Raw genomic sequence first — 12,430 nt, forward strand, 5'->3', positions numbered from 1 at the left:
TGATGTTCTGATGGACACTCTATCTGTGCCCTGGGCTTCCTCCTGATCAACCCTATTCCTTATACGGCTACATTTTATGTATCAGTATGAACATACCTATTTGAAATTTCATGTTTTAAAACTTGGTCATTGGGGCTGGAGAGATGGCTCAGCAGTTAAGAGCACTGACTGCTCTTTGCAGAGGATCTGGGTTCAACTCCCAGCACCCACATAGTGGCTAACAATGGTCCATAACTTCAGTTCAGGGGAATTCAATGCTCTCTTCTGACCTCTGAGGGCATAGCACAACACGGATACACTTATATACATGCAGGCAATACATTCATACACATAAAAAAATATATTAAGACAAAAACTTGGTCATTGATTTCTTTGAAAAAGAAAATGTTTTGATGAACTGGTACTTAAGCATAATTGCTGTATATTTCTGGTGCAACTGCTCCTGCAACTGAAAGTCAAGACCATAATGACTTGAACTGGGCACAGTGAATCTTATCTGTAATCCCAGAACCTGGGGGTTAAGGGAGGAGTGTCATGAGTTTGAGGCCAGTCTTGGCCAGGCTAGATTTGGCCAGAATGGGACTCTATTTTATAAAAAAAAAAAAAAAAACAGGGGGAGGCCTGGGGAGATGGTTCAGTGGTTAGAGGACTGGCTGTTCTTGCATAGACCCAGGTTAGATTCCCAGTACCCACATGGTGGATAACAATTGTCCATAACTCCAGTTCCAGGGAATCCAATGCCATCTTCTAGCCTCTGTGGGCTTTGCACAACATGGGTGCACTTACATACATGCAGGCAATGTACTTATCTGCATAAAATTAAAATGGTAAATAGGGGACTGGAGAGATGGCTTGGCGGTTAAGAACACTGCTCTTGCAGAGGACCTGGGTTCGATTCCCAGCACCCACATGGCAGCTACAAACCATCCTTAACTCCAGTTCCAGGGGAATCCAAAATCCTCTTCTGACCTCTGAGGCACTGCACGACACAGGTGCACTTACTTACATGCAGGCAATACACTCATACACATAAATAAAAGCAATAAATTAAAAAAAATTTTTTTAATTAAAAAAAAAGGTAAATAAATAATCACAGACAGCTGGGGCTACAGGGAAACCCTGTCTCAAAATGGCCAAATAAAGGTAAGTAAAATATCTTTTAAAATATGGTTAAGTACCAGGCATGGCGTTACACACTTGTAATCCCAGCATTTGGGAGGCTAAGGCTAGGACTGTGAGTTTGAGGCTAGTCTGGGCTATATAAGACCCTATTTACTTATTTATTATTTGTCTTTTTGAGACAGCCCTAGCTGGCCTGGAACTCACTATGTAGACCAGGCTGGCCTTGAATTCACAAAGATCTGCCTGCCTCTGCCTTCTGAGTGCTGGGATTAAAGGCGTGTGCCACCATGCCAAAAATACCAATATATATATATTTTATGTATTATTTTTATTTTATGTGTATGAGTGTATTGCCTGCATGTAGGTAGGTGCACCCATGACATGCAGTGCCTGTAGAGGTCAGAAGAGGGCATCGGATCCCCTAGAATTGCAGTTACTGATGATTGTTAGCTGCCATGTAGGTGCTGGGAATTGAACCTGGGTCCTTTGCAGGAGCAGCCAGTCCTCTTAACCACTGAGCCATCTCTCCAGCCCCAAGAAATAAAATACTTTCTTTTTTTGTCTTTTTGAGACAGGGTCTTCTTGTAGCCCCAGCTGTCCTGTAACTCACTATGTAGACCAGGCTGGTCTCGAACTCACAAAGATCCATCTGCCTCTGCCTCCCAAGTGCTGGGATTAAAGGCGTGTGCCACCATGCCCGTAGAAATAAAATACTTTTATTATTTTTTTATTTTATGTGTGTGTATTGCCTGAATGTAGGTAAGTGTACCTGTGTTGTGCAATGCCTGCGGAGGACAGAAGAGGCCATTGGATCCCCTGGAACTGGAGTTACAGATAGTTGTTAGCTGCCATGTGGGTGCTGGGATTCGAACCCAGGTCTTCTGCAAGAACAGCCAGTGTTCCTAACCATTAAGCCATCTCTCCAGCCCCCAAATAAAGTATTTTTTTTTAAAAAGAAAAAGATAGGGGTTGGGGATTTAGCTCAGTGGTAGAGGGCTTGCCTAGCAAGTGCAAGGTCCTGGGTTCGGTCCTCAGCTCCAAAAAAAGAAAAGAAAAAAAAGGACAAAAGATAAAGCAGGGCATGGTGGCACACACCTTTAATCCTGCATAGTAACTTCCAGGCCAGCTGGGGCTACAGGGAGACCCTGTCTCAGAAAAAAAAGACCTGAGCTCAATGCCCAGCATCCATGAAGAGGCTGCAATGGCAGTGCACACGTGTGTTTCCAGCACTGGAGACGTGAGGGCAGGAGGAACCTTGCTGGCCAGCCAGGCTAGGCTAACTGCTAAGCCCTAGGTCCCAATGAGAGACTGGTCTCAAAAAACAAGCGATGGCTCCTGAAGTAACCACTGAGGGTGACCTCTGGCCTCCACGTGCACCTGCACACACAAGAACATGCACACACACAGAGACACAGAAATCTATGACTGAGAATGAAAACCACAGCAGCTGACTCCACGATTCTGGTGGGTCCCTCTTTTTTTTTTTTTTTTTGGTCTTTTTGAGACAGGGTCTCCCTGTACCCCCAGCTGTCCTGGAACTCACTACGTAGACCAGGATGACCTTGAACTCGCAGAGATCCACCTGTCTCTGCCTCCCAAGTGCTGGGATTAAAGGTGTGCGCCACCACGCCTGGCCATGAGACCCTATCTAAAAAAAAAAAAAAAAAAAGGTGCAGCACTTGGGAGGCAGAGGTAGGCAGATCTCTATGAGATCAAGGCTAGCCTGGTCTACATAGTGAGCTGGGGCTGCAGGGAGACCCTGTCTCAAAAGGATTAAAAACAAAACAAAAACAACAACAATAAAAAGGAGGTTCTGGAGAGATGGCTCAGTGGTTAAGAACACTGACTGCTTTTGCAGAAGATTGGGTTTGATTCTCAGCACCCACATGGGGGCTACAAACCATCCTTAACTCCAGTTTCAGGGGATCCAATGCCCTTCTGTCCTCCGTGGGCACCACACAACATGGGTGCACTTACCTACATGCAGGCAATACACGCATACACATAAAATAAAAATCATTTAAAAAATTTTTAAATGAGAGAGAGAAAAGAAAAAACTGAAGAAATCAAGGCTCTACAACACAGGATTCAAAAAGTGTGTAATAAAAGGCAGTTACTTGGAATCAGAAATATAATACAGGCATGAAAGAAATTCTAGGATGGTTCAGCAGTTAAGAACACTGGCTGCTTTTTGCAGAGGACCTGGGTTCAGTATCCAGTGCCCACATGGCGGCTAACAACCATCCATAACTCCATTTCTAGGGGATGTGACTCCCTCTTCTGACCTTCTCAGGTATTGCACACATGGGTGCACTTACATCCATGCATGCAATACACACATACACATTAAATAAAAATAGTAAGGGGTTGGAGAGATGGCTCAGTGGTTAAGAGTATTGACTGCTCTTGCAGAGGACCCGGGTTAGATTCCCAGCACCCACACGGCAGCTACAAACTGTCCTTAACTCCAGTTCCAGGGGAATCTGAAGCCCTCTTCTGACCTCTGTGGAACTGCACGACACGGGTGCACTCACATACATGCAGGCAATACACTCATACACATAACATAAAAATAAGTAAAAAATAGTAATAATAAATATTTAAAAAAGAAAGAGAGCCCACCATGACTCAAGCCACCACAATGGCTGGAGAGAGAAAAGAGCTAACAACACCTGAACCCCAGACTCTGCTGGTTCCCCATGAGGGGCTTCCTGAGCGGGCCCCACCTTCACTTGGGAAAACCAATCCTCTTCATCAGAAAATCTGGTCCACACTGTGTTGCCAGCTTACTAAGCAGAGGCATGTTGGATTCTAACTTGAAACTGTCAGCAGAAGATAGGATTTTTATTTCTGTTTTAAAGAGCAATGCTGGTCGCAAAAAACATCAGCAAACAGAACTTGGTCACACCATTTCCCATGTGATTTCCCCACTAACAGGAAGTCTAAGGTATCTGTTACACATTTACAGAACCACCACGGCTGCAGAAGGGAACGCTGTTCTCCTCTGGGTTGGAAGCTTCAGTGAGGTCAGGCACCAAGGCTCAGAGCCAGCTACTCTGCACAGAGGACTTCAGGGCTGAGGGGAGGACAGTGCTCGGGACACTGAGCAGGTCCTAGATGCAAGACTTCTCTACATCTGGTCATGGGACTTGGGGAGGTCCCTGGAGGACCTGTTACTCCACAGACAGCTGCTGAAGATCCACCCGCCTGCAGACATCTTTGTGGAAGACAGAACTATTAGTCATTGTAATTCCAATGTTCCAGAAGAGCCGGGAAAGGCCAAACACTGAACCCAGAGCCAGTCTGAGGTTCTGCAACCCGGGAACTATTCCAGTTACATGCACTGAGGCCTGGAGGCTGACCAGGCTTGGCATAGCATCAGGATTAAGTAAAGTCCTCTGATCAGACTTCTGTTATAACTGACCTGAGTCAAGCCCAGGGCTCCTATGCCTCTGAGGCCACAAGTTCTGTTCCTGGACACTGGGTAGATGAAAGTTTCCCCGAACACAACCAAAACAAAGCGAGGACAGGCAATGTCATTTTACTTTTTGAGATTTTTTTTTAATGTAATCACACAATCTAAACATAAAAAATATTTAAATGTCATCAAGCAAGCATTTTGTGGTAAAATCACTACAAAGCATGCACTGAGATAGCCATGAGCTATGGCCTGGTAGGAGACGCTGTAGTCTTAGCACCCTAGAGGCAGAGGCAGGCAGATCTCTGAGAGTTCAAGGCCAGCCTGGGGCTACAGGGAGACCGTCTCAAAGACAAAAAAAAAAATTTATGTCAAAATGATTCCCTGTCACAGCCACATTCAAATAAAATATTATTGTAGGCATTTTGGTGTTTGGGGGGTATGTGTATATATATATATATATAGATAGATAGATAGATAGATAGATAGATAGATAATAGATACAAATATATATACATACATAGATAGATAGATAGATATTTGTGTGTGTGTGTGTGAGAGAGGTGTGTGTGGAATATAGGCATGCACATTACATGCTGTGTGGCATGTGTAGAGGTCTGAGGATGACTACGGGGAACTAGTTCTCATCTTCCACCTTGTGGAGGTGGGGTCTCTAGTTTCTGCTCTGAAACCAGGCTGGCCTTGAACTCTCAGAGATCTGCCTGCCCCTGCCTCCCAAGTGCTGGGATTAAAGGTGTGTACCATCACACCAGGCTGACATAGTTTTTAAAAAAACAGAACACTGGGCTAGAGAGATGTCTAAACAGTTAGTGGTTAGAACACTTGCTGCTCATACAGGGCACCCAGGTTCTGTTCCCAGCACACAGATGATGACATAACTGTCTGTAACACCTGTCCTAGGAGATCCAGAGTTGTCTTCTGGCCTCTGTGGGCACCAGCTACCCCTGCAGTGCACCTGTATACATGCAGGTACACATAAAATATAAATAAAATAAATCATTAAGGGGCTGGAGAGATGGCTCAGCAGTTGAGAACACTGGCTGTTCTTGCAGAAGACCCAGGTTCGAATCCCAGCACCCACATGGCAGCTAACAATTGTCTGTAACTCCAGTTCCAGGGGATCCGACAGCCTCTTCTGTCCTCTGTGGGCATCGCACGACACAGGTGCACTTACCTACACGCAGGCAATACACGCGTACACATAAAATAAAAATAAATTTTTAAAAAATCATTTAAAAAAAAAACAGGCATAGTGGTGCACACCTTTCATCCCAGCATGTGGGAGGCAGAGGCAGGCGGACCTCTGTGAGTTCAAGACCAGTCTGGTTTACATAGCAAGTTCCAGGTCAGCTGGGGCTACAGGGAGACCAGAAAGACCAAAACAAAAAACAAAAACAAAACCAGGCTGGGATTGGTGTGCAAGTGCGTACTTTTAATCTCAGCGTGAGGCAGGCTAATCTCTGTAAGACTGACACCAGCCTGGTCTACACAGCAAGTTCAGGCTAGATGGGGCTACAGAGGGAAAAAAGAATCCAGTAATAGGGGCTGGAGAGATGCTCAGTGGTTAAGAGCACTGGCTGCTCTTGCAGAGGACTGGGGTTCAGTTCCCAGCACCCTCACGGTGGCCAACAATCACCCGTAACTCCAGTTCCAGGGGATCCAAAGTCCTCTTCTGACCTCAGAGGGCATTGTATGCACATGAACATTTACATACATGCAGGAAAACACTCTTACACATAAAACAAAAATAAAAAATAAGTAATTCAGTAACAGTAACACTGAATTAGTTGAACTTCTGGGCATGAACTAAGTGCGGAGCAGAACACAAGCTACTGAGATCCCAACCTCACACATGTCTCTTGGGGACGACAACTACCTATCACTACTCCTGAGCTTCAGTGCCATGTGGCCCATGGCAGGGCAATCTCAGGAGACTTGCAGGAACAGTACAGACTGGGGCCTTCTGGGAGCTCTTTGCAGATTCCTGATCCATAGCCCCCATGGTCTGCCTACCTCTGACGACATTCCAGGAACTCTATTTTCACAAAGCCACAGGGAAGAGTATGTGTCTGCTTTTTGATCCTGTACCAGCAACTTCGTGGAGGAAAGGCCATCTGGGCTCCTCTTTCAGAGGGCTCTGCTCCCCACAGTGGGGAGGGCATGGCACTTTGAGCAGCTCACATCATGGTGGGCCAGGAAGCAAAGAGCAAGGCCATGGTGGCCAGAGACAACACACTCTGAGGTCCTGCCTCCAGTGACCTACTTCCTGTCACCCAGTTTCCAGAATTTCCCTAATATGCCACCAGCTGGGGACCAAGGACCTGCTCACTGTCCTGAGACTCAACCCTTTGTCCTGAGGTCAAGACTGTGAGTCCTGTGATCCCAACAGCACTAAAGGCTGAGACCTCTGCAAGAAGCAGCTGGTTCTGAGCCATAGTGCCCAAAGTCAGAGCTTCCCACCCAGGAGAGCAGCCAGCCACAGGGTCCCAACTGCCTCTCTTGCTGGTTTTGTAAATTTGCAACAGATAGCTCAGATTTCACGTCTGATTCCAGATTGAATTCATGATAGCTCACCTGAAGTCACTCTTCAAAGACAGCAGCCTTGGGGCTGGCGACATGCTCAGTGGGTAAAGGCACTTGCCACCAGCCTGATGACGCAAGGTCAATCCCTGGAGCTCACATGGTGGAAAGACAGAATCAATTCCCAAGAGTTTTGTCCTCTGACCTCCACACTTGTGCTGTGACACATGCATGCTCTGCACACATAATGAATGAATAAATTAATATCAAAAGACAGCAGCTTTGGCCTGAGGCTAGGGGTGAGAAGCCCAGGTCCCTGCCACCTGCCACTGTGTTCCTGTGCTTGAAGCCACTGCTACCAGATGAGGACCTGGCAAGGCCCTGTCTTCAGGAAGTCAGCAGCTTCTCCACAGGTGGTTCATGTCAGTCCCTGGCCTTGAGCTTTCCCAGCTGTGGGGACTGGATGCTCTGCTTCCAGAGCCCCTGACTAATGCTACCTGCCCCCCACCCCGAAAACCTTGCTGGAGCTTCTCCTCCCTGAAACACAAGCAAGTGATTCCAGGAGCCTTGAGGATCTTAGGGGCGGACTGCCATTGCGGTACTCCCACACTGTCTTTCTTGGATTGGTCACCAAATCATGAGCTGAGGCAGAGTCCCTTTTCTCAGTGATGGCGTTATCCCTGTACCAGCTGCAATTCTGGGACAAATGGACACAGTGCAGGTGACATGGGGTCTGTGGGTTTGGCAAGGTCCCTCAGTAGTAACACACCCATGGACACTGTGCTAGCTTCTTGCCATGGACAAAATACTTGAAGAAACCAAGTTAGAGGGAGAAAGGTTATTTTTGGCTGAGACTCGAAAGTTTCAGCCCACGATCACCTGGCCTCGTTGTCTTTGGGCCAGTGGTGAGGCACTAGCTGGTGCAGGGAGCCAGGGGTAGAGGAGGCAGCTCACCTGGTGCAGCCTAGAGCAGAGAGAGGTGAAGGGTTGCACTCCTAATGCCCCTTCAGGGCATGTCCCTATGACCCACCTCCTCCCACTAGGCTCCACCTCCTCAAGGTTCTGCCACCTTCTAACAGTGCCATGGGCTGGGACCAAGACTTCAGCACATGGGCCCTCAGGAGACATTCAGATCTGAATGGCAATGGTGACCATCAACCCCCCACAATGACACCTGCTCCACATTCTCTGTGCAGGGTCTTTACTGTGATGATGGATATGATGCAGGGTCTCTGGACGCTGAGGGCCACCTCGCTGAAAAACAAAGGCCAGCTCTGGGCACCCTCTGCTCAGACACACCCAGCCGCTCAGAGCAGGCACCTCACTTGCTTACGTGAGGACAACTTCACAATCGTCAGGGCTTAGACTTGAGTATCCTCCCAACCCACACCCGGCTGAAGGTTCACTGGACAGACAACTTCCCAGATATTTCCAGCACTGCAGTGTCAATTCTTTAAGTAAAGTTTATTCACATTTTTAGATTGCTCTGTTTTGAAATGGTATAATTCAAGGCATAGAGTGGGGATGCAGCGCATCGTGTCTGTGAGAATGAGCCAGCTGGGCATCCATACTCAAGAGAGGCCAAAGACTCCAAAGATGTGAGACTTGGGGTCACTCACAATTCCCAAGGCCCTCAAGGGAACCCGGATGAGGGTGGTCAGGTCAGAACGGGCTCCTAACGCTCATCTTTCGGTTCTGCCGTAGCTTTCTCCACATCCTCTCCACAGCCACTTTCCCCATGAAGAAGGTGATGGCAAAATTACGCTTGTACCAGTCTCTACAGAGAACAGGAGAGGCACAGGTGGTGCAACCGCAGCTCCCTCAGGAGGTGCAGTCAGTCACCGATACCCCCACCCCAGGTGGCTGTACACACAAGCCACCTCCTTCCCTGGTGATTGCCTTTCTTGGAGGCCTCAATCCTCCAGGCCTTTACTCAAGGGCTCCCAGGACCTTCCCTGGCCCAGTGGCATTCCTGGACACAGAGGGGACATGAGCACTGCAGCACCACACCACCCAGCAGGCTTCTCCAGAACCTGGAGTGCCCTGCATTGGCCTAATTTGCACAAGAAGCACATGGACAAAGTGCTCCACTGTGAGAAGCTCCACAATGTCCCTGTCCTGGGTGAACTGTCTCTGAGCCTCTTAGTCAACCTTGGGAAGTCTGTACATGGGCTGCTGCCTGCAAGGCACTCGGGAAACCCATCCACTATCAGTGGTTAGTGAAGTCTGAAGAGCTCGCCACACAGAGGGAAGGCACATCCCTGACCCTGGTGTAAGCACCTGAGGCCCCTAGATCACACACAGCAGCCTTTCCCAGCCCTCCGAGCTGCTGAGCCTTCTCCTAGGGCCGGATCTACCAACTTCCTGGATCTCAGCACGGAGGTAGGAAAGAAACCAGCAGCTCTAAGGAAGTGACAACACGGTCAGCTGCCTGCTTTCCGCAGGTAACAGAACAAGCGGCCATGCAGCAGTTAAGGTGCAAGGAGGGATCATCAGATCCTAATGTCCACTGTCAGCATGGCAACTTTACATTTCATCAGCTGAGGCAATTCTCCAAGAGGCAGACAGGAAAGGCTTTGCAAAATCGAGAGGATATTCTATCGGGGTCTAAGTGATCAGGTCAGGGAAAGCCATGCTGCTCTTGTGGAGACAGACAACCTGATCCCTTGGTGTGGGTGGAGCCAACCAAGGCGTCCTGTTTCCAGGAGGAAGCAGTGGACTCCCCAGTGTGGCTTCACTCTCAGAGCCTGCAGGGGGCAGACAGGCTCTGTGCCCATAAGCACAGTGTGAGTCAATGACTAGGTCAGAGTAATACACAACAGCCTTGGACACCGAAACCAGATGTCTAGGACTAACCTCAGCCCTGTGCTCATCCAGCTTCCACAGTCATCCATGTCCTCTGACGGCTTGACCCCAGCTGGCCCTATCCAGCTCTGTTACTGTTATATTTTAAAGCAAATCTCAACAGTTATATGTTACCATTTTGCCAGTAAATGCATGCCATTATGATGTACCCAAAAGCTAAAACCTTTTTATTTTTATTTTTTTAATTTTAAATCATTTTTTATTTAATGTGTATGTGTGTATTGCCTGCATGTAGGTAAGTGCATCTGTGTCGTGCAATGCCCATGGAGGTCAGAAGAGGCTGTCATATCCCCTGGGACTGGAGTTACAGGCAGTTGTTAGCTGCCAAGTGGGTGCTGGGATTCAAACCCTGTTCTTCTGCAAGAAGAACCAGTGTTTTTAACTGCTGAGCCATCTCTCCAACGTTTTTTTTTTTTTTGTTCTTTTTTTTTTGGTTTTTTTGAAGCAGGGTCTCCCTATAGCCCCAGCTGTCCTGGAAATCACTATGTAGACCAGGCTGGCCTTGAACGCACAGAGATCCACCTGCCTCTGCCTCCAAAGTGCTGGGACTACAGGCGTGCACCACCATGCCTGGCTCCCTAACACTTTTTAAAAAACATTTGGTTTAGGGGCTGGAGAGATGGCTCAGCAGTTAAGAGCACTGACTGCTCTTACAGAGGACCTGGGTTCAGTTCCCAGCTCCCACATGGCGGCTAACAACCATCTGTAACTCCAGTTCCAAGGGATCCAATGCTCCATGGGCATTGCACGACACAGGTGCACTTACACATATACAAACAATACACTCATACACATAAAAATAATAATTAAAAAAAAGAATCCTTACCCAGTCTGGATGTGCTATTTGGACTTTTAGGAAAGACATAAACACTTACCTGTTATAGCACATGTGCTTCTGGAAGTTCTTCCTTAGAAACTCCTTGTAGAAGTCAGCCATTTCTTCTGCGCTCACTGTTGCTTTCTGACCTGAGAGTGAGAACACCATGAACACTGAGACAAGGGTAGGAACACGTAGAGGTGCAGACTTGGGAGGTAGAGGAAGAGGCTCAGGAGTGTGAGGCCAGCCTGGGCTACATGGGATCCTGTCTCAACTCCAAACCAGGGGCTAGTGACATGGCTCAGTGGGTAAAGGCACCTGCCACCAAATCTGATGATCTGAGTTTTAGCCCTGGGACCCATGTGGTGGAAGGAAAGAACCAAGTCCCACCAGAATGCTTAACCCTCTACACACACAAAATAATAAAAATTTTAAAAGATTTTACATTTATATATTTATTTACTCTTTTTGAGACAGTCTTCCTATAGCCTCAGCTGGCCTGGAAGTGGCTATATAGACCAGGCTGGCCTTGAACTTACAGAGATCCACCTGCCTCTGCCTCCCAAGTGCTGAGACTAAAGGCACAAACCACCATGCCTGCCTGGCTTTATTTTTCTTTTATTTTTTGTTTGTTTTTTTTTTTAAACTTTTTTATTTTCTGGTCTTTTTGAGACAGGGTCTCTCTGGAGCCCCAGATGTCCTGGAACTCACTTTGTAGACCAGGCTGGCCTCAAACTCACAAAGATCCACCTGCCTCTGCCTCCAAAGTGCTGGAATTAAAGGCGTGCGCCACCACGCCCAGCTTTTACTTTTTAGTAACTACATGATCAGAAGAAGCATTTCACTACAGCTTTAACATATTCAGTAACACACTCTACAGCAAGAGTACATCTCTTTCACATGTGGCTGTAAGTTTCTAGGTTCACAGTCGAATTAATACAGTTATACAATATTGAACTCAGTATAAGCCCCGTAAGACATAAAATTGAATGAGTTTTTAACCTTTAAAAAAGATCTCCATTTCATTTTAGAATATATTGTTCCTTGCAAAAAGACTCAGTGTTTTTGCTACTATCACTGAGATGTTGGTTCATGTATCTCTAATCTGTATGTATCTGATTATTACTAGTCATAGATTGGTTGCACTTGGATCCTTGGCACCTGTGTATATCTCAAGTCATCAGGTAGATTTCAATGGTAATGTTTATCACCTCTACTAATGAACATGACATAAATTTCCATGCTTCCTCCTCAAATGTAATACATTTTTAAAAATTTGTTGATTTTTTGTATGTTTGTATATCACAAAGAACATCCCAAACCATCTTATTCAACTATATGCCCACTTCCCAGATGGCACCCTCCCATAGCCATCCTCCCCCCACTAGAGCCCTTACACTCTGATATCCCTGCTACTGTCTGCTGTGACGTTGACACCCCTAGCCATTCCCCACTACTTGCCTTTCTGGTGAATCTAGTCAGCCTATCTAGAGGTCTTTGTTTTAGGAAGATCAGCTGTTCCTCATCTAGTAGCAATCAGTTGTCAATATTCCTTTAGATAAGATTGGGGTCTGCTGTTCATTCTCCCAGTTCTATGCTGGCTTACTATCTGGGAATCCCTTTGGCCACCCTGGCCAACAACTCAAAAGAAGGTATCGCCTATCTGG

General features: G+C 47.0%; 1 protein-coding gene across 1 annotated transcript in view; it reads right to left on the minus strand.

Moving 5' to 3' along the window:
• Positions 1-8,526: 8,526 nt before the first annotated feature.
• The window catches only part of LOC103727609 (apoptogenic protein 1, mitochondrial), a 28,673-nt gene continuing 24,769 nt past the window's right edge, over positions 8,527-12,430 (minus strand). The window contains exons 4-5 of the mRNA XM_008825555.3: positions 10,822-10,912; positions 8,527-8,858 (exon numbers count right to left, since the gene is read on the minus strand). Coding sequence (XP_008823777.1) covers positions 8,744-8,858; positions 10,822-10,912 — 206 coding nt within the window. The 3' untranslated portion in view covers positions 8,527-8,743. The remainder of the gene's footprint in view (positions 8,859-10,821; positions 10,913-12,430) is intronic.

Source organism: Nannospalax galili, unplaced genomic scaffold (genome assembly GCF_000622305.1).
Source record: "Nannospalax galili isolate Female #2095 unplaced genomic scaffold, S.galili_v1.0 scaffold188, whole genome shotgun sequence".
NCBI lineage: Eukaryota > Metazoa > Chordata > Mammalia > Rodentia > Spalacidae > Nannospalax > Nannospalax galili.